The 25,586-nt window shown below is 45.9% G+C and overlaps 1 protein-coding gene across 2 annotated transcripts; it reads right to left on the bottom strand.

Moving 5' to 3' along the window:
• Positions 1-87: 87 nt before the first annotated feature.
• Positions 88-24,583, bottom strand: GTF3C2 (general transcription factor IIIC subunit 2). 2 transcript variants are annotated; one of them, XM_037528340.2, is made up of 20 exons: positions 24,301-24,583; positions 14,476-14,746; positions 13,997-14,318; positions 13,168-13,450; positions 12,858-12,944; positions 11,338-11,432; positions 10,643-10,720; positions 10,385-10,483; positions 9,100-9,327; positions 8,826-8,937; positions 8,522-8,630; positions 7,416-7,441; positions 7,111-7,240; positions 4,954-5,098; positions 4,690-4,851; positions 4,423-4,510; positions 4,020-4,148; positions 3,289-3,441; positions 3,031-3,138; positions 88-2,742 (listed from the first exon to the last, which is right to left on the bottom strand). In XM_037528340.2, exons 2-20 carry the CDS (start codon positions 14,720-14,722, stop codon positions 2,524-2,526), a joined length of 2,820 nt encoding a protein of 939 aa, XP_037384237.1. In that variant the 5' UTR covers positions 14,723-14,746; positions 24,301-24,583; the 3' UTR covers positions 88-2,523. The 2 variants fall into 2 exon arrangements, with proteins under 2 accessions (XP_037384237.1, XP_037384238.1); XM_037528341.2 differs by lacking the exon at positions 24,301-24,583 and adding an exon at positions 23,651-24,255.
• Positions 24,584-25,586: the final 1,003 nt, after the last annotated feature.

The raw sequence follows: 25,586 nt of genomic DNA, 5'->3' as shown, positions 1-25,586 counted from the left end.
GTTGGTATCACTCCTGGTTCTTAAACTCAATTGTATATGTGTGCGTGTGTGTAGAAACAGCTACTTTTAAACAAATTTCTAGAAAGAGCTACTTTTAAACAAAGAAGCCCGAAACAGTTGAAGTCCAACAGATTTGATGATTTAATCCCTTTCCAGCTCTAACAGTTTAAAATTTGTGAATATAGTGCAACTTCCTTTCTAGGATCGCAGAAACACAACAAAATCCCTGGCAGTGTATTTGTCAGGCTGAGAGCCTTTGCTTAACTATCTCCAGGGAGTCCATTCTTCAAGAGACAGCAATCTCTCTCTCTCCACCTCAGTAGTCCCAGCCCAATTTGCTTAATCCCTGGATGATTAAGGCAGGAAGAACTTTCAGATATTAGAGAAACACAGGAAGAGGATTTTTCAATATTTAACTAAAGGTTTCTATATACAAAAAACTGTGGTAGAGTGAATTTACACTAGTATATGTAATGACACCAAATGTGGTTAAGTTGCAACGTTGTATCCTGAAATTAGTCTAGTTCAAATCCCAGCACCATAATTTGGTAGTTTCCTAATCTCATTCAGAATGCTTAATCACTCAGAATGATATTGAGTGGGGCAATACCTACCTCATAAGATTAACATACAAAGTACCTGAAAACAGATCAAGTATATAATATGTAACACTTGTTCTCATTTCCTTCCTCCCTGTTAGAAACACATAGAAAAGAGAATACATTTTACTAGAGACATCTAGGAAGCTCTTTGGTAAAGATGGAATTTGACTTGGAATCTTGAAGAATGAAAAGGACTTAGGAAAGATGGAAAAAGACACTCTTGGAGGGACTAATGTGAGCAAAGGTAATAAAGACACAGAGGCAATCAAGTGTAGGAATCCACAGATAGCATGAAGTGGATATACTGGGCAAGCAGATTGGAAGGGGAGTAGCCTGGGGTAGATAAAAGGGCTGGGAATCAGCAGCAGGTGCAGAGGCCAATACCAACCTACAGCCTCATCAGTGTGGGTCCCCAGGCCCCAACTTTCCTACCACCTGGTGTGAGACTTCACAATGCACTATCAAGGAATTGCTGTGTAGAATGAACCAAACTTCTCTGAAATGTAAGGCATTTATCAGTCAGCTCAAAAAAAAAAAAGGTAGAACCTGAGCTGGGTCACAACAGGATGGTGTAATACTTGGCTCCTTTGCACTGATAGGGTTGTGGTCCCTCTGCTGTTAATGATCTGCTTCTTCCAGTTCTGTACCCTCTTCAGTACATAAGGAAAACTGAACTACTTAAAGTGATTTTTGACATAATTCCCTAGATTGAAGAGGCAGAAAGGTGTTCATTTGGTCTATTGATCTAGAGTGCCAGAGGGGTTTGCTCCACACAGGCACTAAAGTAATTTCCACTCCCTTCTGTAAGAGTACTTTTCTCTATATCCTGAGGTCATCTGATTATTTCCAAACTCAGATTATACTCTTATACATTGCAGGACTAAGGTTTGCCTACTTCTCATTGCTGGGGTCTGTCCTTGCTTAGGAGACTGTACTGCAGTCACAATGAGTCTGCAGCATTCCACAAAAGGACTTTAACAAGATTGAGACATAACAATACATTACTTTAGTTGGGTTCTAAACACCTACATAATAGCAATAATAAAGCTAAACATGTTTAATAAGTCAACAGTGTGACCATATCATGAAAGATCAAAATCATAAAAGAATGGTTAAAGTAACTGAAGATATTTAATCTAGAGAAGAAAAGACTTGGGAAACACATGATAGCTATTGTTAAATGCTTATAAGGGAAATCACAGGGAAGAATGACTAGGTTTCCTAATACGCAGGGTAAAATTTAAAGAGGTATACTCTGACTCGATATAAATGGAGGGTTTTAAAACATGACTATCTAGAAGTATTCAAGTAGGGTCAGATAACCAGTGATTGGGAATATTTCATAGCAGGAGCAAGTAAGATCCGAGCCACTGCTCTATTGCTAGGGTGTTTGTGGTGTTCCTCAGTTAAAGAAGTACTAGAAGCAGCTTCAGTCCAAATTACTATCACCCATTCATGGGTCTGTGTGTTGATTACTCTAAAAAGGAAGTTTGGGAAGGCAGTAATATTGGACCCTGCAATCAGACAGGAGCCTTCATGCAGATACCCTTTCCAGTTCTCCAAACACCCACTCACATGTGGTCTCAAAAACACCCAGTACCTTTACTTAGCTTTACCCACTTCACAATATGCTCAATATGAGCAATTTGACTCCCAAGCCTATGTTAAGGCCTGAGTGTTTCTCATGAGCCATAGTTTTTGGCTGAGCCTGGCAAGTTTGTGGAGGGAGAGCCCCTCTGCCTGCAGGAGGCTATGATGACAAAAGTCTGTGGAAGGAGCGAAATCTAAAGAGTCCTGGCAGGTCTAAAGGTCCAGACCTGGCAATATCACTGTCCAGGAAGGCCTCAGTTCCTATAGCTCTGTGCATAGGGGCCATTTGTTCATGGCAGACTTCACTCCAAGGGTCCTGTGTGGGTCACGACTAGGGAGTGGGCAGAAGGCAATGGCTGGTTGGAGGGAAGCCAGGTCCTTGAGTAGGGCAGGTTGGTTGGAACATAGCACTGAAGTGGGCTCGGCTTTCAAGCTGCATACGGTGGCCCACTGGAGAGGTGAGTCCACGGATAAAATGGATCCGAACCAGCCCTGACTGCCCCCCAGAAACCAGCCATCCATAGGAATCCAGGTTTGGGCTGAAACGTACCTGCGAAGAGAATAGAAAATAAAAGAGGGAGAGTTGGTGCTATAGGGAGAGTCCAGCTATAAGAGCAAAAGATGGCCCACCATCTGACAGAATAGGACCCATGATGGGGTGACAGAATAGGAAAAAGACAATGAGTGAGGTGTGTCTATCAAGCTGAGGAGGCTGCCAGAGCTGTTTTCCCTCCTTCCGTGCTTGTTACCTTTTTATCTTCCACTTCCTTGATCACAGGTGCAGAGTTGGGAGAAAATGAGAGTGGAGGGTGGAGAAGATCAGAGACAAGACTCTTACCTTATGAATAGCTTCTAGCTGCAGCCTGTCCAGGCAGAGCTGAGAGTGCCCCTCTCTGTCCTGCATGCGCAGCACTGGCTCTCTGTGGAGCAGATCATGGAAGGAACCCTGGGGAGGCAGAGCATCACAGGAGAGAAAGGGATCAGCTTCTTAGTCTTGCATGTTTGTGCTGGAAATTCTTAGGATTCCCTACTATACATATGACTGAAGTTTTATACTTCTTCTAATGCCACACCCATCCTCCTGGCCTCAATTTACCAAATCTGTGTCTTGGAAGAGCAAGTAGTGATGGTTCACAGTTTCAGCATAAGTCCGAGCCTTTGGAGGGTTGGGGACCCCAGATGAAGCAGAAGAGTGGTCTTGATCTTCAGAACTGTCCTGATAGGGCATCAGATCTGCTTTATATATAGGCTAGAAAGAGACCATAAGGTTAGTTTTTTTAATAGTGAAGACCAAATAATAGGGGAAAAAAATTGGTTTTGGATAGGAGACACTTAAAATTGGAAGAAAGAAGTGATGTTTAAACATATGCTCAGGGGCCTCCCTGGTGGCCTTGGGATTAAGTTTCAGTGCTACCACTGTGAAGGCCCACCACTATGGCCTGAGTTCGATCCCAGCCAGGGAGCAGACCTCTCCTGTCTCGCCCACTGCTCCCCTCAGCAGTGTATTTTAGTAGATCTGCCCGTTCTGTCTCTAGTGAATCTTCCCACTACCCTCCTCCTCACCCCCGCACCTCTGGCCCATACCCCAGTTCTACACAAAATAGATAAAAATCTTTCAATAAAAGAATAATTCTAAAACAAATCAAAACCATGCTCAGATGCACTAGGACAGGAAGATTATGTACACGTTGTGCCAAGACTTCTAAACATAATTTCAGGACTGGTAGACCAAGGACTAACTTGCACTCAATTACTAATTTGTAGCAATAATTTGGAAGGTCATCAGGATCCAAACGATGAGCTGTCATTAAAAATTCATATACGTACGAATCTTCGCTCTACAGGTCGCTTGACATTTATTGGATTCAGTGCCATATCAGGCAATATAGCTGCAATGAGCTCCCCGGATATATCTCCTGCGGCTATTGTCCCAAGCCAGTCAGATCCTGAAAGACTCTAATAGGAAGAGATATATTTCATTCATTCATTCACTCATTCATTTCCTCACTCATATTCATTCAGTTCTGTAAAATGGTAACAACTGCAAAGTCTGAAAAAGGGGAACACACACCACACACACTTGCACAGAAGTTTTCCATAATCCATGTCTTTGGTGCTACCACACACCTATTTTCTTCTGTCCATAACTACAGTCTCTTCTGATCCCCCCTTAGATAAGTAAAGGGAATCATTTTTCTGTATAATAAAGATTGTGAAGAAAGGGGCTCACCCAGACAGTGCCTTTTCGAGGAGCAGTGAAGTAGGCCTTGAAACCAAGGTAACCAGCATCAATATAATGAATTCCACAGAGTCCATAACTGTAAGAGAAATAGAAAATAAAACTGTTTTTCTTAAGATCAGTCATTTCTTTTCCACCAATTCCTTCCAGACTTGAGACTACCTCAGTGAAACAACTTTGAGCCCTCCTTTCCTCACTATCTGACACCCCAACCCTTAAGGCCTGTTCCCAGCTCCTCCTATCTTCATCCTGCCGTACGAGGCATAGCAGTTGTCCTGAGCCACCGTGACACCATTGTAGGGGAGCAGCCAGGCCAGCTCTGTACTCAAGAAGCGCTTGATAGAGTTTATTGGTTCGTAAGGTCTTCGAAGGTCCCAGAATTTGATTTTCCGGTCGCTCCCTGCAGAAACTAGGAAATGACTGAAAAGATGGGAGAGAAGGAAGAGATGAAATATGAACAAGTCTGGAAGAGTGAGCTGGTCCCAGTGTCCACCTCCCACCTCTACAACTCTCTCACTGCACCTGTTAGCTTTGCACCACTGAAGGGTACGCACGGCCTGGTCATGGGCTAGGAAACACTGGAAGGGGTAGAGCTTCAATGAGCCATCAGAGAGTCGTATCCGCTGCAGGGGTGAGTTAGTGGGAAGGTTCCAGAAAACCACCATGCCTGAGGTAGGGAGAGAATGTGTTGATATTAAAGGTGGGCTCCTAACAGTGTAAACCCCACAGAAAGGAGGTTCCAGGTTCCTCCACCTAAGGAAGCATGGAAGTGAGTGTTCAGGAGACTCTGAAAAAGACTGCAAGATGATTTGGGAGTGGACTTAGAAAGAAGAGAAAAGACCTGGAGGAGGCACATGGAGCAGAGACATGTGAAAAAGCTGTGTTTGCTTCTTGGCCTTGGACTTGCACCAGGGACTTGGGGGGCATGGAAGGAGACACTTGAAAGAAATAGAGACATAGGTGAGAGACCTGTGGGGAGGCTGACAATGGCAGTCTTTATCTTGACTTATATTTTGATTTTACTCTTTTTCTTCCAGACTTGCCTGGCCCCCTTTCTATGGTTCTCCACCATAAGGTGCCTTAGACTTGTGGCAAGCTTTCATGACTCAGTGGCCCTGCTTTGGGCCTACCCTGTTTGGCAGGGCATTTACCCATGAGGCGATGTGTAACTTTGGGTGTTTCATGGGGAAACTACCTTAACTATTTTCTTTCTCTTCTCTTTATTGAACACTAATTGTATTAAAGTTCTTTCCTATTGAAGGTCTTACACATTAAGAGTATGTTTTGTCTCTATGTGGTGGATTGCAGAACCCCTTCAAAACAGGCAGGTTTGGGGGTCTAAAGGGTGCCCCTCGGTCTGCCCACTAACATGTTTTCTCTCTCTTTTTTTAAAGATTTATTTATTTATTTATACAAGCACTGGGTACAGTCAGAGGCACGGGAGGGTGAGAGAATTTACCAGAGCCAGAGCGGAGAGTAGAACAGGCAGAATGACGAAGTACACTGCTGAGAGGAGCAGTGGGCGGCAGGAGAGGTCTGAGCACCATGTGGGACCCTCACCCGGCAGCCAGGGATCGAACTGGCACTGCAGAGGTTTCGGGCAGCTTCGCAACCCAGCGCTCAACCGCTGCGCCACTGGGGAGGCCCACATGTTCTCTCTTTGATATAGGGATTATCATTAGTTAGTCAATATTCCCTCCGACTTTAAAAGACTTGATCTGATATTTCAGCTTAAATTCTCATTAATAAAAAAAAGTAATATGGGCTGCCCCGGTGGTGCAGTGGGCTAAGCGCCGCACTCTGAACCTGTCCACAGCCTCTGCAGTGCAGGTTCAATTCCCAGTCGGCCAGGGAGAAAACCACATGGCATGGCAGACCTCTCCTGCCTTGCCCGGTGCTCCCCTCAGCAGTGTCTACGGTCCATCTGCCTATTCCGCTCCCCACTCTGTCTCTGGTGAATTCGCTCACCCTCCAGCGTCTCTGACCAATACCCCGGTTCTTATATAAACAAAATCTTTTAAAAAAAAATCTTAAAAAAAAAAAAAGATAGGTTGACTGTACCCAGTAGCGTCTACTCTCTATTAAGTAAAACAGGAATTTTTAAAAAGCATAAACCCTCTAGGGCAAAGGCTGGCAAACTACAGCCCACGGGCAAAATATAACCTGCCTCTTTTGGTCAAGTTTGTTAAGAACACAGCCACATCCACTCATGTACCTAACATCTGTGGCTGCTTTCACTCTGAATAGCAGAGTATTTCTAACATAGTCAGATAGTCCGCAAAGCATAAAATATTTACTATCTGGATATTTACAGGAATGTTTGCTAACTCTGCTCTAAGACTAAGATAACAGGCAAGAAGCCAAAGGCAACAAAATGTAGAAGAACCAAAATAGACAGACAGAAAGTAACTTGTTGACCACTGAACAGGCTGGCAGAAAAGTAGTGAAAAATCTAACTTGGGTAAAAATAAAACACAAACCAAGAGAATAATAAGAATTCAATAAACAAAAGCTAGAAAAGCATTTGTAGCTAAAATCCCATTTATCTATAAAGTCTGGGAATGTAGCACCTATAAGCCTTCCTTGAAAAAACTGTTGACAGTGAATGACAAGTGGGTATTATAATTCAGCAGTGAAGGGGGAGACCGAGATGAAAAGGACTGGTGTTTTGTTTTTTACCATTATAGTATCCAGCAGCCAGGTGGTGGTGGGGCCGGGTGGGCATCCAGGCCAGGCTAAGGCACTGACCACATTCAGGGGGATCTGCAGCCTGCATAGACCCCACCTGAAGGGTTGCTACACACTGTACCTGCAGGGAAGAGATGGGGGGAGTTAGGGGTACCTACTGTTTGGACTGAAGGCTCAAATGTGTTTAATCTAGCAGGATGGGGAGATGTTTCAGAGGTAGGAGACTCACTGTGGAATCAGTCAGGGGAGGCTCTAGAAGATGGAGCCTCGGCTAAGATAGCAGGTTCCTCACTCACCTTATAGATGGAGGGCTTCATTGCATCTGTGAGGGAAGAAGAGTGCAAACTGACGCTCTGGATCCAGAGGACTAATCAGACCCGCTCTTAGAGCCTCACCCACCCTTTCAATACTGACCTTCCCTTATGCACTTATCTTTCTACATCACATTTTGAAACCTATCTCAATCTCCCCGTCTTCTTTCCTCCTGTTGGGCAGATGGCATCCCTCCCCCTATCAGCATAGCTACTCCCTCCCCCTGCTCTCTTCTCAACCCCTCTCCTCTTTCCACAACACTACCTGGCTGCTTATCCTTCCTCTCTCCTGCATCATCCACTTTCTCCCTACTGGGCATTCTCAGTCACACATGAATACACGCTACCGTCTCTGAGCAAATAAAAGAAACGAACAACATCCTTCCTTTAGCCCTATTCACCTCCAGCCACCACCCTCATTTGTTCCCCTTCGCAGTAAAACTTCATGAGAGAAATAGCTACACATCTGTCTTCACTTCCTCACCTTCCATTCCCTCTTCAACCCATTCCTCCACCAGACCACCAAATGTGGGATCTCTCAGGGCTCAAACGTGGGTGCCCTCCTCTTTAAATACTCAGTACTGTTGAAAAACAAATAAATTCAACAACAGGAGCTGCCTTTAGACCCCTTCCTCTTATATTCATCTTCAGCACTATATTCTCTCCCTCTCTTCACAACAAAGACACTGTATATGTTCGTGTGGTGGTGAGGGAGGGAGAGCCTGAGAGCTGGATCTGGGTATAGAAAAATATGGCAGGGGAGATGAGCCCCCTCCATCAGCCCCAGTCGTTAGCAGCTCTTTGTACAGCCAGTTAACTATGGCAGCAGGCCTGAGAGCACAGAAGGAGAACAGGGGAGATGGGAGGTAAAGTGCTGAAAGAACACAGTGATCAGACTAAAGAGGAGCGTACCACTTGCAGGCTAAGAAGAGCGGTCAGAAGCAAAGCATGTGAATTCAGAATGGGAGGGGGACTGAGTCAGGGGGGGGTTTTAGTGAGACTGGGCCTAGAAGAATTTCGGGGAGATAGACAGGACCTGCAAGGCTCCGGCCACTACTACCACAGCCCCACTCCCCTGCTGTGCTACTCACCTGGGGGCTGCTGAGCCAGCAGGGCCTCAGGATGGGGCAGACTGAATAGCAGCACCTTCCCATCCGAGCAGGCCAGCGCTAAGAGACCCAAACGGGGCAGGAGAGGTGCCTAGAGGGTAAGACCAGATGTGTGCTGAGGTTTGTGGCCATCAAGAACCTCTCAGGAGGTCCCTAAAAATATATGGAGTTACTGGAAAAACTCCATCCGTCACGCATCAACCCTTCCTCCAGCCTTGGGACTACCCAGGGTCTCTTGGCCCCAGCCCCCAGCCCCCGGGCCATCCCACAATCAAATGGGAGGTACCTTGCGAGGGGTGCCTGGAAGTTCCCATGCCCCACTGGGGCAGAACTTGAGGTCCCAGATGCAGCCATGGTCACAAGCAATCCCATAGACGAAATGGGCCCTGTTGCCAGGACTGAAGAGAGAAAGCACGCGGGGAGAATGGGCAGGAAGAAGGGACCTAGGGCTGCGAGAACCTGTGCTCCCCTCATCTCAACTCAGCCCTTGCGTCCCCTCATGCCAGCCCGTCCTTCTCTCCTCCAGTACCTCCCGCGGCAGTGTCCCAGCCCCACCTCACCAGCTTTCTGGCTGCAATGTCCCAAGGTCCCAGAGCTGGAGCAGCCCAGGGCCCGAATGAAGCTGGCTCAGAGGGTGTGTCTCATTCATGTCAGGGCTGGAGAAAAGGGCCACATACTGCGAGGCCGCTGCCCCCTCTGGCACTGGGCACCAGTCCAGAGCCCAGAGTGGTCCCCCCGTGAAGAAAGATACATCTCCACGCTCTGGATGTGCTGTGATTGAGCTAAATCTAGAGAAAAAATCAAAGATGGCATGAAAAAAGGAGTTAGTAAAAGGCAATGAGGACTCTAATAGGCAAATGGGTAATTAAACAGTGGTACATCCAGACACAGGACTGTTATTCAGCGGTAAAAAGAAATGAATTATCTAAGTCACGAAAACACATGGAGGAACCTTACATGCCTACCACTAAGAGAAAGAAGTCAGTCTGAAAAGGGGATCATACTATGTGATTCCAGCTCCATGATTTCCTGGGAAAGGCAAAATTCTGGAGACTAAGATCAGTGGTAAAGTTCAGTGGTTGGTGTAGGGAAAAGGGATGAACAGGCGGAACACAGAGGAGTTTCAGAGTGATAATAGGTTCTATAGGATGCATGTATGTCTACATATTTTTCCAAACCCACAGAACATACAACACCAAGAATAAGACCGAATGACTGTAAAGCATGGATTTGAGATAATGTGTCAATGGTTCATGGGTTGTAACAAAAACACCAGTGCGGTGAGGGAGACTGACAGTGGGGAAGACTGTGTGTGGGGGACGGGGGTGGGGGATATGGCGTTCTCTGTACTTTCCCCTTAATTTTGTTATGAACCTTACACTGCCCTAAAAATATAGTCTTAAAAAAAAAACGAGCCGGTAATGAGGACAGAATGGGAGCTCTACCTACAGTGACAGTGAGTATGAACTGTCAGAACGAGAACATCACAAGAGCCTACAGGTGAGAGCGGCCCTTAGCTACTATGTCTCTAGCACTAGGTCACCTTCAAAGACAATAAGCAGTGCCCTCTAGCTTCCCAGTGTTCTCCCTCAGGTCAGTCTGCCCTGATCCATCTGAGTAGATGTGACCTGGTAAATTGGTTTGACCCTCAACCTCCCTAGCTGCCCTCAATCTGACCAGCAGTGAGGAGAACAGCAAATCGGAGGGGATTTCCAGATCTTTCTGTGACTCCCACCTTTGGGGCCAAGTGAACCAGCAACATGGGAAGGATGGTGCCATTCTGTTGTCTCTTTTAACATTCATTCTCCCTGTTGTCTCCTACAGTCAGAAAAAAACAGTTTTCACCTGTTTATTCTATAGAGTGTGCCATCTTCAGGAAGCCCTTCCCGTTGCACAGAAAAGAGTGGCGATTTTTCCTCTTGGGGCAGGTAGGGCGCTGCCTCCCTGGGGAAAGGCAAAGGAAACAGCTTGAACTTGGAAGAGTTTCACCCACCCCAGCACTCCCATTATAAATCTACAGTTCTCCTCTGTCACCTTTCTATCCCCAAGGGTGACACCTCCCTGCTATGCCTCCACAGCTTCAGAGATGTCTCTTCAACTTACAGTTCAGATAACAACTGCCACTTCCAGGCTAAAGGAATCCATTCTGCAAACTCCCAGTATGAATGCTTCTGTTCTCGGCTAAGGAACGGAAGCAGCATTAATGAAGGAGAAGCGGTTCTAGAACAGGGCAGTCCCGTATACAGCGCACAAGCTGCCAGTAGCAGTTGGGCACTTGAAATGTGACTAGTGCATCTTTGATGGCTAACGTGGACTTTCACACTTATTTAACAATTTAAATTTATTATTTTTTAAAGATTTATTTATTTATACATATAAGAGCTAGGGTGTAGGCCAGAGGTGCAGGGAAGTGAGAGAATTCACCAGAGACAGATTGGGGAGCAGAACAGGCAGATCGATTGAAATACACTGCTGAGGGAGCAGTGAGTGAGACAGGAGAGGTCTGCTGTGCCATGTGGGTAGCTCCCTGGCCAGGGATTGAACTCGTGCTGCAGTGGCTATGGATGTCTTCACAGGGCTGACACGTAACTCCTTGCATCATCAGAGAGGCCCTAACAATTTAAATGTAAGTGGCTGTATGTGGGTAGTTGCTATCATATCAGACAGCACAGTTCTACAGAGCTCTTGCCTCTGGAGCAGCACCTTTTATGAATGGTGGCAGTGGTCAGTGTTCTCTGGCTTAAGATCCCCCACCCCCACCAACCCCTTCACCCCAGGCACCCTTCCCTAAGTCTCACAGATCCTTGGTGAGATGAAAGCACTTCCAAACTGGAGCCATGATGTGATTTGGCAAGCCATTGAGAGCCATTCCCCGACAGTGTGGTTTCTGCTTCTAGGGGTCAAATTGAAGGATGTATGTATTAGAGAGCGAATCTGACAGGCTGGAGAAAGTTCCCAAGAGACATCTTTCCCAGATCTTGCTTTTCTTGGCACTACTTCCCCTCCAATCTCTGCCTTCAGAGGGCCTTTCCAAAGACTTAAATGTCAGCCATTACAGTGACTTCTCCACCTTTCTTCATCAAAACTGCAAAGTGTGTTATTTATTTTGTGCCCATCGCTGCTGGTATCTCCCAACATTTGATTCAGAAGACTCCCATGTGCTTCTTGAAATGCCTGTCCTATGGGATAGGCTCTCCTTCCTCCCACCTTTTTTCATGTTCCTGGCTATCCCGCTGGTCAATGACAATATACCTGAGTCCCTCTGCCTTCCTCTCAACCCTCTCTAAGGCTTGCCCCAGTAATCTTATCCTATGTCCCAGGGCTTTGGCTACTACTGTCATGTCTCACTATCAAGTTTACATCTTAGTAAGTATAAACTTGACTCAGTTCCAACAAATTCTAGACCCCTACAGTATGGTGCTGAGCCAGAGCCATATTAGAGCCTGAAGCAAGAAGAAAAATCAATGAAACAGTTCCTCTCTTTACTTAAAATGTTATCTGGTTCATCATAGATTTGTTGCATTAATTCTGATTTTATCCAATGTTGCATCGAAATATTTATCTTGATTACTGGGTGCTCCCCAACTAATGCACTTGAGACAAGGCACCAGCAACCAGAGGATGGCCAATCACCCACCAGCACCTCCAAGTCAACACGTTAGAAGGAGAACTCACTACCTCCCCTGTCGAGCTTCATCCCTCTTGCACCTCCCACACTCCCTGTGTTCCTGAGTCCAGTGCTAGAGAGCACCATGGAAGCAAGAAACTGCTGCTCCTTTCTTTAACTCTCAAGTGCTGTTAATTCTCTTCTACATCCCTGGAACCTCCCCCCACACACCCCCACCCAGCCCTTATTGCTTGATTCATGTCCTCACTGTCTCCACCAGGAATACTGAAGCTGTCTTCTGATTGTCAAATGCAATTCGACCTGTTTTCCTAACCTATCATGTAATTTTTCTACCAGAAACTTTTGTTGTACAGAGTTTCTATTTGGGATGATGAAGAAATTTCGGAAATGGAACCTTGTAGAAGGTTGTGGATACCCACAGGTATCCATCATTACGTAAGCCAGTGAACTGTACACTTGAAATGGTTAAGTTTTGTTACCTATATATTTTACCATAATTAAACAAATAGACAATCACCCTTCTTAGTCTTAGTCTTCTCATCCTCTCTAATCTCCCCACCACTTTTCCCTAGGCCCTGGGCTGCAGTCACAATCAATTTCTGGGAAAACGACCCTCTCGGGCAAGCTTCTATCCACCTTTCAGGAACTAGCCCGACTTTCACTCCTCTGTGAAGCTTAAGCAGTAATTACCTGTCCTCCAGGTGGCTGGTGGCACTTATCCCACTGTGAACTCTGAGAGGCAGGAGCAGGATTCTGTTTTATTCGTGTCTGTGTTTCCTAGCAAAGCATACTCAATATATGAGTGAATAATCTTTTTACTTTCACCTTCAGCCCCTCTGTCTCCCGCCCCCACCCCCCCCCAATATCAACTGTTTCTAAAGTTGCTCCTTCCTTCTACTTTGGTCATCATAGTTACTAAGCTGAAGCTTTTCCCCTGGGCACCCCGCTCACCCCTTAATAACGCTATTTTCCCATTCCTTCTCTTGTCCATTTATATTACCCCTGAAGTGGATCCTCGTGAGGTGCTTTGAGGCACCGCAGGCTCGGGGTCAGAAGAGCTCTCACTTGGGACCTCACTTTCTTCTCCATCTTCAGCCTCGACCTGGAGAACAAAGTCTTCATCCCGTGCAGTATCATCCTGTTCTCCGCCTTGACAGGCTGCCTGCTGCTGGCTTTTCTTCAGTTTGGTGGGGCTGCTGTCCTTAGGGGTCTCAGGACAGGACACTGGCGCAGGCATGGCTGTTGAGAGTTCTTCAGCCAGTTCCTGAAGATACAGAAGTGCCCTGTGGGATGAGGAAGTCTCAGAGTCATACTCACAAACACTTAAGTGAGAGCCCACTTTTCTGGACATGTGGCTGAGTCTTATCTCACGGGGTCTTCCCAGTGACCCTGTGAAGCAGCTTTTCATTTCCCCTCCCCTTTGACAGATAAAGAAACAGAAGTCCAGGGCAGTGAAGTGACTTGACCAAGAAGATTCACATAACATGTGGAATCCAAACCCAGGTTGTCTGACTTCAACTCTAAAGCACCCTTCAGTCAAACAACATTGAGGGCGAAGGGAAGAAAGAGAAGAACACATATATACGCTTACATGTGATGAAATGAGGGCCTGGAAGATACAGGAACAGAAAGAAACCTCTAAGACAGACCAAGGTAGCAACACGTCAAAGATGCCGTGGTACAAGGCAGAAGGCTACTGACAGGGCACAGAACCCAGACACCAGCCCCCATTACCTGCTCATGAGTCTTCTCAGCTCGCCAACATGTGCCCCACCCCAAGCCCTTCACCCCAACCCCCCTTCCACCAAGCTGTGCCCCACAATCCTTACACTTGGGCAGCCCTTCGGCGGGGTCGTTCCCCAGGAGGGGTCTCAAAGTCCTCAGGGGGCCTCTTTGGAGGTGGAGACTCTGGCTGATCTAGGCCTTTTGACAACTTCAGGAGTAGCAGCTCTGCCTTGGACTTTCGACCTCGTTTCTTAGGCATGGGGGTGGGTAGAGGGTTGGATTGATCTAAGAGACCAGGAACCAGAGGGGCTGATGGAGGGTTAGGTTGCTGGGGCCTTGTGGGGCCTTTCCGTGTCCTAGCACCTCTCTTCCGGCCAGGCTTTGAGGCCCTAGGCTTTGAGACCTTTGACATCTCTGAAGAAAGATCTGTAGAGAAGAATATGGGTCTGTGAGATGGGACCAACTCTCAAACCTCTTTGGAATAGATAACACCATACCCAGGTCTGTAAGACCCTGTGAGTTCAACCTGTTCTCTTTCATCTAAGCATGGAAAGGTAGGAAGATGATAGGACAAGGTACATACCTTGCTGCTCCAATCTGGAGAGGCTTTCTTGTTCTGGAGGGAGCATACTCTCATCAAGAGACTCTTCATATTCGGGCAAAGGGGTAGGTAATGACATCTCTATGGAAGCTTCTGCACTGGTTGTTTCTGAAGAGACCTTGATATCAAGCTGGCTTAGCACCTCTTGTCCAGGAGAGTCTACTACAGTCATACTTCCCACGGGGCCGGCCTCCCCCAGGGCAACATAGCCGACCCCGCAGGTATCCATCAGCACCCCCTAAAATGGCTGCTCCTGCAGAGACATACAAATGAGTAGAAGGCAAAAGCTATTTCCACTGGCTCAGATTTCTCTAGTTTCCTCTCTCCTCCTCCTCTCACTATGCCCTCTAAATCAGAAATCCAAGCCCCTCTGCCCTGATCATGCATTCATTCAACAATGATTACTAAGCATCTTTTAAATGTTAGGCACTGCTCTAGGAGCTGGTGATATGACAAAACCAATAGTTAGCATTTATTAACTGCCAAGCACTATATTTAGTGCTTTATTTATATAACTTAATTTAAAGCTCTTAAGATTAGTTGATACTTCGCTGGGCCTCCCTGGTGGCACAAGTGTTAAGACGCAACAACTTATGAAGCAATCCGCGGTCACTGCAGCATGAGTTCGATTCCCGGCCAGCCAGGGAGCAACCCACATGGCGCAGCAGACCTCTTCTGTCTTGCCCGCTGCTCCCTCAGCAGTGTACTTTGGTCAATCTGCCTGTTCTGTTCCCCACTCTGTCTCTGGTGAATCCTCCCATCCACCCCCCCACCTCTGGCCTGTATCCCAGCTCTTGTATGCATAAATAAATAAATCTTTAAAAAAAAAAGGATTAGTTGATACTTCCTTCCTGAAAAACCAATAAAGTTACAGAGCAAGAGAGAAGGAATATATATTACAGCTTTAGGAAGCCATGGTTTCCTAAAACAGACTATAAAGAATAGCAGCCAGATACTATAAAATGTAGACTGAACTGAAGGAAGATGACTAGAACTGACTTCCATCTTTGAGAGTATTAGTCAAGGAAAGGATTCATTTAAGAATGAATAAAAGAGTTAGTACCCTGCCACCAAGCTTTCACCTGGATGGGGAAGTGGTAGACTATGAGGCAGTTAGGGAACATCCCACCACATCCTACCACTGAGACCCTTTCCACACTGAAGAATGAACATGAATCTTCATTTTCCTCTAGCCCAGAAAATCAGCTGTGCAACCAAGAACTAAAATAGACTGACAGAGACAAACAAAACACTGACCACTAAACCAAAAACCTGAGCATAGAACTCTGCAAGTGTGAACATTTTGTCTAAGAAAAAGGGAGGAGAAACAGCTCAAATCCCAGGAGGGAATTCCAGCCCCCCCCCCCACCGCGCCAATGTCTGTATATGACTTAAGTATAAGGAAATAATCAGCCTCAGCTAATACAAATACAGAAAATTAAAAGTTCTCAACTGTCTCTCTTGAATAAACTACAGTCTGAGCAGGATTATAAACTATAGTAACAACCAATCCTCTAACCCAAGTACTAAGGATACAAAATAGCCAAGGTAAGTAGGAGTCTGTGAGAATCTACCTACACAGTTCTGTGGTAAATAGCAAGCCCTCACAGAAGTACCACATTCAAAATTTAGCAAAACAGACAAAAAGGATCCAAATAGGACCTGTGCATATAGCTACTACAGAACAAATGGAAAAGACACAGGCAAACAAATGAAAAAAAGATGAAAAATAACCTTTCAAAGACTGCTCCAGAAAACAGAAGAAAATTTCCAACAGGGGCTTCCCTGGTGATGCATGGGGTTAAGCACCCCACTGTGAAGCAATCCTCAGCCTCTGCAGTATGAGTTCAATCCCGGCCAGCCAGGGAGCAACCCACATGGCTCAGCAGACCTCTCCTATTTCACCCGCTGCCCTCCTCAGCAGTGTATTTTAGTCAGTCTGCCTGTTCTGTTCCCCATTCTGCCTCTAGCGGATCCTCTCCCCCCCCCCCCACCTCAGTATCTCTGGCCTGCACCCCAGCTCTTGTATGCATAAATATTTTTTAAAAAAAGAAGAAATTTCCCACAAAATCTTCTGTATTTTCAAAAAAAAAAAAAAAGAGAGAGAGAGAGACTGTGGAATCTAAGAAACAAGAAATCAAAGAAGAGATAAAATAGAAAGGTAAAAAGTAAGTTAGCAGTCACAGGATGAAAATGAGTAAAAGAGGGCCTCCCCGGTGGTGCAGCGGGTTGAGTGCAGCACTGTGAAGCTATCCGCAGCCTCTGCAGTACCGGTTTGATTCCCAGCCAGCCAGGAAGAATCCCACATGGCACGGTAGACCATTCCTGTCCCACCCACTGCTCCCCTCAGCAGTGTATTTCAGTCCTTCTGCCTGTTCTGCTCCCTGCTCTGTCTCTGGTGAATTCTCTCACCCTCCCGCGCCTCTGGCTTGTACCCCAGTGCTTGCACAAATAAATAAATCTTTAAAAAAAAAAAAAAAAGACGAATAAAAGAACAAAGTCATAGAAATGAAAACCAGAGAAGCTACACACAGAAACTAACTCCTGAAGAGAGAACCTGTGATACAGAGGACAGGTCAAGAACCACACAGATTACAGAGAGATAGAAGTGATTAGTGAGAAGATGATATAGATGGAAAAGACAAAGCAGAGAGCCAACGTAAGAATAAATGATATTCCTGAAGAGAGGGCAGCTTTATTTTTTTTCCCACACAGGTGTTCTTCCCAAAGCCAAAACTCTGAAGGCCATGAAAGCAGTGCTGAGAGGCATCTACAACAAGAAATTAAAGAAAAAAATGAAGATCCACACATCACCACCTTCTGGGGGCACAAGACATTGCAGCTCTGAAGGTAACCCAAATATCCTGGAAAGAGCACCCCCAATAGAAGCAAGCTTGACCACTATGCCATCAGTGGTTCCCCTTGACCAATGAGTTAGCCATGAAGAAGAGCAACAACACACTTGTGTTCACTGTGGATGTCAAGGCCCAACAAGCATTACATTGAACACGCTGTGAAGAAAAGCTTGACAGGAAAAAGCAGCGGTTCTTGATGTTGATGTGCCAAGGTCAACACCTTGATCACACCTGTTGGAGAGAAGGAGGCATATGTCCGACTGGCTCCTGACTATAATGCTTTGGATGTTGCCAACAAAATTGGGATCATCTAAACTGAGCCCAGCTGGCTAACTGTAAATAAATTTTTTTCACTATGTATTTTTTTAAAAAGCAAAGAAAAATGGGAACTGAAAAAAGAACTTCAAAAATTTAACAGAGGGCCTCCCTGGTGGCGCAACGGTTGAGCGCTGGGTTGCGAAGCTGCCCGTGGCCTCTGCAGCGCCGGTTTGATCCCCGGCTGCTCCCCGGCCACCTGAGGAGGGTCCCACATGGCGCGCAGACCTCTTCTGCCGCCCGCTGCTCCCCTCAGCAGTGTACTTCGGTCCTTCTGCCTGCTCTGCTCCCCGCTCTGGCTCTGGTGAATTCTCTCACCCTCCCGCGCTTCTGACTGGACCCAGTGCATGTATAAACAAAACAAACAAACAAACAAACAAACAAATAAATAAAACATGCCTCTATTAAAAAAAAAATTTAACAGAAAAAAATTTCCTGAAATAAAAATAAGAATACTCTCAATAATAAATAAAATTAATAAAAAAGATTTAAAAACAAAAATTCTTTCCTAAAATAAAGGAAGACCTCAGGGCCTCCCCTGGTGGCCCAAGAGGTTAAGTCACAGCACTATGAAGCTACCTGCAGCTACTGCAGCTACCCACATTGCACAGCAGACCTCTCCTGTCTCACCCACTGCTCCCCTCAGCAGTGATTTCAATCAGTCTGCCTGTTCTGTTCCCCACTCTGTCTCTGGTGAATCCTATCAACCTCCGGCACCTCTGGCCTGTACTCCAGTTCTCGCATGCATAAATAAATATTTAAAAAAAAAAAAAAAGGAAAATCTCAATCTATAGATCAATAGGGCTTAGTGTGTAAAAGAAAAATTAAAAAATCAGTAACAAATCACAAGAAAAAGAAATAGCTGAGTGAAGATACTAAATTTGCCCTAGAAAGATAAAAAGTCAAGTAAGATTCAGAGTTCTCAGAAACGCCTGATGCCAGGAGATAATGAAATACTAGGTACATCAAGACAATTCCAAGGTTGCCTCCTTGGAGCAGTTTCTAGAAATGCACATTCCCAGGAGAAGAGCATGAGAAGGCCCATATGCCCAGGACCAGCTCTCCAGTCACCCCAGAGTCACTCTGTCTTCCCCAACGATGGCCTCTCTCATTTCACTCAAGTTTTGTCATCTACACCAGACAGCTCCCGGCAAGAGCGCCTGCCTGCTCTGCCCTATATAACAGTTTTAGGACAGAATTATTTGGGAGGGAAGAGGAAGCACTTGGAAAATATTAATTATCCTCCAGGGGCACTGTTTTCACAAAATGTCTAGTAACATAACATGATGCACCAGTTATAATGATGAATGATGTAAAATGTGATGGAGGCTTCCCTGGTGGCACAAGGGGTTAAGCACAACACTATGAAGCAATTCACAGCCATGCAGCACAAGTTCAATCCCTGGCCAGGGAGCTACCCACATGGCACAGCATACTTCTCCCTTTTCGCCTGCTGCCCCCCACTGCAGTGTATTCCAGTCAATCTGCCTGTTTTGCTCCCCACTCTGTCTCTGCCTGTTCTGCTCCCCACTCTGTCTCTGGTAAATCCTCTCACCACTTCGCACCTCTGGCCCACACCCCAGTTCTTGTATGCAAAAATAAATAAATCTTTAAAAAAAGAAAGAGGGCCTCCGTGGTGGCACAAGGTGTTCAGCACCACACTATGAAGCAATCCTCAGCCTCTGCAGCACGAGTTCGATCCCCAGCCGGACAGGGAACCCACATGGTGCAGCAGACCTCTCCTGTCTCGCCCGCTGCTCCCCTCAGCAGTGTATTTCAGTCCGTATGCCTATTCTGTTCCCCACTTTGTCTCTGGTGAATTCTCTCACCCCTCAGTATCTCTGGCCTGTGCCCCAGCTCTTGTATGCATAAATAAATAAACCATTAAAAAAAATCTAAAAATTTAAAAAAGAAAAAAAAGAAAGAAAATTCTTAAACTAGGATGTTATTCATGTACAGGCAACAGGATGATCTCAAAATGCAGATTTCTAGGGCCTCCCTAGTGGTACAAGGGGTTAAGCATCAGCACTATGTAGCAATCCCCAGGTATTGCAGAACGGCTATTGCAGAATGAGTTTGATCCCTGGCCAGGGAGGTGACCCACATGGCGCAGCAGACCTCTCCTGACATGCCCGCTGCTCCCATCAGCAGTGTATTTCAGTCCATCTGCCTGTTCTGCTCCCCACTCTGTCTCTGGTGAAGCCCCTCACCACACACTCCCACACATCTGACCTATACCCCAGTTCTTGTATGCATAAATAAATAAAATTTTTTTTAAAAAATAAGAGTTTCAATGGTAATCAAGTAGAATTCATGGGGCAGTATTAAGTGAGGCAAAAAGGCAATATTTTTTAGTGAATAAAAATTCTTAAAGGGCCTCCCCAGTGGTGCAGCGGTTGAGCGCTGCGAAGCTGCCCGCAGCCTCTGCAGCGCCGGTTTGATCCCCGACCGCTGGTGAGGGTCCCACATGGCGTGCAGTCCTCTCCTCCCCACCGGCTGTTCCCCTTAGCAGTGTGCTTCGTCAGTCTGCCTGTTCTGCTCCCCGCTCTGGCTCTGGTGAATTCTCTCACCCTCCCATGCTTCTGACTGTACCCAGTGCTTGTATAAATAAATAAATTTTTTTTTTAATTCTTAAATCATATAAAAGATATAAACATCATAAACCTTTAGACATCTAACAACACAGCAGCAAAATATATCAAGCAAAATCTTCAGGTTTTTAAAAATTACTTCTAATCATTGACAGGTCAAGTAGATAAGAACAGAGATGAAGTGAATAAAATAATGACCTCTATATTGGTCCACGTTCAGTTCTTCTGTAAAGAGTTCAAGCTAAAAAGGATTCATCACAAGATATTATATGATTGACATTAGTGGCTCTCAAAGTATGGTTTCCAAGCATCCCTTGGAAATTTATTAAAATGCAAATATCTAGTCCCACCACAGACCTACTAACTCAGAAACTATGAGATACAATTTAACTAGTTCTTTAGGTCATTCTGATGCATACTCAAAGTAAGAACCACTTACATGCAGGATCACAAGAGTTGGGGGAAAAGTTTAGGAACAAGTGCTAGTCAGATTGGGAAGATGTTTTAAAGCTGCTGGTTCAAGAACCACATGGTCTCTCCTATGCCGTAATGAGGAGCCACCTGCTGAATCAAGAAGCCATTGCCATAGCTGATGGCCCCTTAGGTTACCTCTGCAATCAGAAAGCAACCTATATAAATGGGGAAAACCCTTCTCTGGTTCTGATTCAGAACCACAGTACAGCCACAGTCTGCACCAGCAAAATGCCTGAGATTCCTGCCCTGCCTCTCTTCTATCTAAACTCAAGTCTAAGATTGGGCCTCCCTGGTCGTGCAAGGGGTTGAGCACCACACTATGAAGCAATCCCCAGCCTCTGCAGCACGAGTTCGATCCCGAGCAAGCCAGGGAGAAACCCACATGGTGCAGCAGACCTCTCCTGTCTCACCCGTTGCTCCCCTCAGCAATGTGTTTCAGTCAGTCTGGCTGTTCTGTTCCCCACTCTGTCTCTGGTGGATCCTCTCACCCCTCCACATCTCTGGCCTGTGCCAGAGCTCTTATATGCATAAATAAATCAATCTTAAAAAAAAAAAAAAAAAAACAACTCAAGTCTAAGATTGAGTTCTTCAAGAGCACATTTAATGGGCAAGATCTAAAGAGGCTCTAGGATGGAAATCTAGGATGAAAAAATTGCAAGAATGAAATTTCTAGGTGTCTAGGCTCTCACACGGAGACTGCTCATTCGCTCATAGCCCACTTAACACAAGGTAGAAAGTGGGATCACTGTCTTCTCAATTCCCCTCTAATGTCACTTCCAAGTCAACAGTGCTTTCTCTTGTAAAAACCTTATTTCTTTAAAGTCTGGAATATCCCACTAAACCACTGTTACTGTCATACCCTGCTTATCAGCACACAAAACCTATTTTTTTAAAGATTTATTTATTTATGCATACAAGAGTTGGGGCACAGGCCAGAGATACGGGGGGCGGGGGGGAAGAGGATTCACCAGACAGAACAGGCAGATGGACTGAAATACACGGCTGAGGGGAGCAGCGGGCAAGACAGGAAAGGTCTGCTGCGCCATGTGGGCTGCTCCCTGGCCAGCCGGGGATCAGGGATGGAACTCACAGAAGATGGGGATTGTGTCATACTGCAGTGCTTAACCCCTTGCGCCACCAGGGAGGCCCACCAAACCTATTAACGTCCAAAATCACTAAGCCATCTCAGTATCTGATCATTCCACCTAGACTGCTCAACGACTATCACTGTGTCAATTCTTCAATCATATCAAGCCACTTTCCATTAATGTTTCCAATTTCTCCCTATGTTGCCCGTATCCTATCTAGCTTAGGTTCCTTTATTTTAATCACACACTTTTTGATATTATGAACTTCCTTTCATTTTTTTTCTTTTTGTTTCACAGGGCTAATGAAATTCAAGCCCTGGATGAACCAACCACCCAAGCAATCATACCTTCTACTTGTTCCCATACTCTTTCCACTCTAATGCCTGATGCACAGTAATCTCAGTAGATTACTCTGCCTCTGATACTAAAAACAAACTAAATCCATCCAGTGGGAAATACTTCTATTTCTCGATGAGTGACCTAACTTTCCAGCCTCTGAACCCCTTATCCACTTTCCAAGGCCAAACCTTCCACTTGTGTTGTAGCCCCACTACCCCACTTCCACGAAACTGGAATTGTTTAATCTTTTCTTTTCATGGGCTCCTTCCAAAGAGCACTTAGAGGGGCCTCCCTGGTGGCGCAAGTGGTTAAGCATCACACTATGAAGCAATCCCCAGCCTCTGCAGCACGAGTTCGATCCCCCTCCAGCCAAGAAGCAACCCACATGGCGCAGCAGACCTCTCCTGACTCCACCGCTGCTCCCCCCAGCAGTATATTTCATTCAATCTCCCTATTCTGTTCCCCACTCTTGTCTCTGGTGAATCCTCTCACACACATACCCCACACACATCTCTGGCCTGTACCCCAGCACTTGTATGCATAAATAAATGAATTTTTTAAAAAAGAGCACTTACATATGTTCATAGTTTTCATCTTAATACACATACAACTATCCTTTGACCCATATTCCTCCTCCTTCTCTCAAACTTCTGAAACTGTCTTGATGGTTTAATTACCCTGCTTCATCCTAAATAGGAAATTTTCTTCTAATAATTTTGCTACTTTGGGATGTTAAAGGTAGCTCTCAGTCCACCTGAATTTTTCTTAAAAGAAATATGTATATTTACTTATTTCACATCTATCTTCCCTGAAAGTTTTGTAAGACAGGGCTCTTGCCTATCTGATTCACTACTGTATCCAGAAACTGCTACAAGGTGAGCACAATAATTGAAAGCTTATTGATTAAACAGCTAACTTCTCAATATACAAAAATCCCTTCAAGGATTCACTTCTCATAGGAGGCAGCAGCAAGGTGTGGTGATTAATTTCCATTTGCAATTTCACAACACAAACTTTGAACACTTGTCAAGGAAGGGATGGTCAGCAAATTTTCACTCGAGTTTGTAAAATTTTATATTTGCACCCCAACTTCTCTGGTTCCCATGCTGCTCCAGGCTTCCAGCCTGACCTCTCCAGCCAAGAAAAATAATCAGATCACACTGTCCCTTAAGTATGGAGTTACTTTAAACACACTATTTTATGTAACACATTGTTAGCTGAAGTGTTCCTATGTTACAAATGGTTGATGATTCTAGTGGCACAAAAATGAACACCTTCATATGATTGTGTTTTTATAACTAGCCCATGAAACCCAATTTCATCTATATTGCTTACCTCAAGATTAAAGCACTTAGACACTGAAATTAACTGAAAGAAACCAATTACAAAACGATAATACAGTTTGTAAGAAGGAATAGCAAAAAGTGAGGACAGCACAGAAATGACTTAAGTTTGTGTAACAATATGCCGTTGGGACAAATATATTTGGCCATACCTTACAGCCCTGTAACAGAGTTTGTTACCAGGGGTGGGGGTGAAGTCGCCACCTCTGTCTTCCCCAGCAGACAGCCAACTTGCTTTGGGATTAAAGGACTAGACAGAGAAACATAACTGGACCCTGGCTGAGTCAATGGGGTTGCAGCGCGCGGGACACAAACCCAAGGGCTGGAAGAGCCAAATTCAGGAAGATGTTGGACGCAATAGGAGATTGACCCGTAACCACTATAGGGGTGACCGCCTGCCCATCCTCAGTCCTGGGCGCGGGCGCAGCTTTCACTACCACATTGTGCCGGAGGCCAGCCCCCAATTTTCGAAGACTGAGGACTACTCTAGGTTCGCAGAGTCCAAAGGACGCAGTGTCAGCGGCGCCTGGCCGGGACACAGGATGCAGTGTTACGGGCACCGCGTGGAGGAAGAAGGCAAGACCTGTAGATAGCAGAGATGAGGGATGCACGGTTGCCACCGTGGGGAAGGAGGTGGGGAGCATGATGCTTTCTGCAGCAGCGCAGGGACTGGGGGTCGCGATGCAGTGCAGAAAGGGAATAGCGCAGCCGGCAGCTGGTCCCCACTATCTTAGTGATACCAGAAAAGAAGGGGGAGGAGTAATCGTGGGGCCCCCAGCACACCCCGCAGCGGCACACTCACCCTCGCCAAAGTCCTTCCGGAAGTCCAAGTTCGAAGATGGCGCCGCCTGTCTGGTCGCGGTTTTATGACGAAATCCTGTAGCTACGTCTCATTTACTTTTCCTGCAACCCCACCCTCCAGTGTACTAAGTAAACACGTGAGCTCGTCGGGAGTTTGTGCTCCGAGACCTTTCTATTAGACTATGTATTCCATAATGCAGCGCGGCGACGGCCCCGAGCCCTTTCCGCGCGGGCCCGGCTCCAGGGCTTAGCGGCGCAGGGAACGCTGCGTGGCCTTCTGGGAATTGCAGTGTCCAGAAAGGAAGACCGGCGCCTGCGCAGTGGCGCTCGTCGCCCCCCAGCGGGGCGGCCTCTGCGCGAGCCTCGTGTATACGAGCACCGAATCCTCGAGATTCGTCGAGACTACCAGATGTGATGGCAGGGCTAGGCTGGATGCGAGACTCTTTACCCGGAAACAAAGGAGGCTGCCCGAGAACGATTCCGGTCTCCACGACGGGGCAGTCCTTGCAGATCCAGCCACTAGGGAAGTCCAGATGGACCCAAGACAGAATCAGTTGAAAGGGGCTTGGAAAAAGGACATGAAAGGGAGCAGGAGCAGAAAATGTAGCGTGGGGGTCGGTCCTCTCTGGTGGCGCAAGGGGTTAAGTGTCAGCACCGTAAAGCCATCTGCAGCCACTGCAGCACATGTTCGATTGCCGGCCAGGGAGCTGATCCACATGGCGCAGCAGACCTCTCCTGCCTTGCCCACTGCTCCCCTCAGCAGTGTATTTCAGTACACCTGCCTGTTCTGCTCCCCACGGTCTCTCGTGAGTCCGCTCACACACACACACCTCTGGCCTACACCCCAGCTCTTGTATGCATACATAAATATAATAAATCTTTTTTAAAAAATAAATGTGGATTTACTTGGATCCTATTCAAATCAACTATAGGAAACTATTTTTAACACAATCAAGAAAGCTTTTATTATAGGTTGGATAATACTAAGTAATGACATGGAAATTCCTATACCTTTTAAGAGACACATGCTGTGTTTGTAAGAGTGTTATAATGTCTGGGGTTTACTCCAACATCAGCAAGTTAAACTGTTAAAAACAAATGTGAAACTTGATAAATAATTGCATCTGGTGATGGGGTTCTTTTTTTTAAGGTTTTTTTTTTTATTTATGCATACAAGAACTGGGGTATAGGCCAGAGGTGTGGGAGGTGAGAGGATTCACCAGGGACAGAGTGGGGAGCAGAACAGGCAGATCTACTGAAATACAATGCTGAGGGGAGCAGTGGTTG

The sequence above is a fragment of the Talpa occidentalis genome, unplaced genomic scaffold (assembly GCF_014898055.3).
Source record: "Talpa occidentalis isolate TD23 unplaced genomic scaffold, MPIMG_talOcc4v2.1 talOcc4.5, whole genome shotgun sequence".
NCBI classification, from domain to species: domain Eukaryota; kingdom Metazoa; phylum Chordata; class Mammalia; order Eulipotyphla; family Talpidae; genus Talpa; species Talpa occidentalis.
The sequence above is the reverse complement of the archived record's forward strand: the minus strand, read 5'-3'. Positions and strand labels throughout refer to the sequence as shown.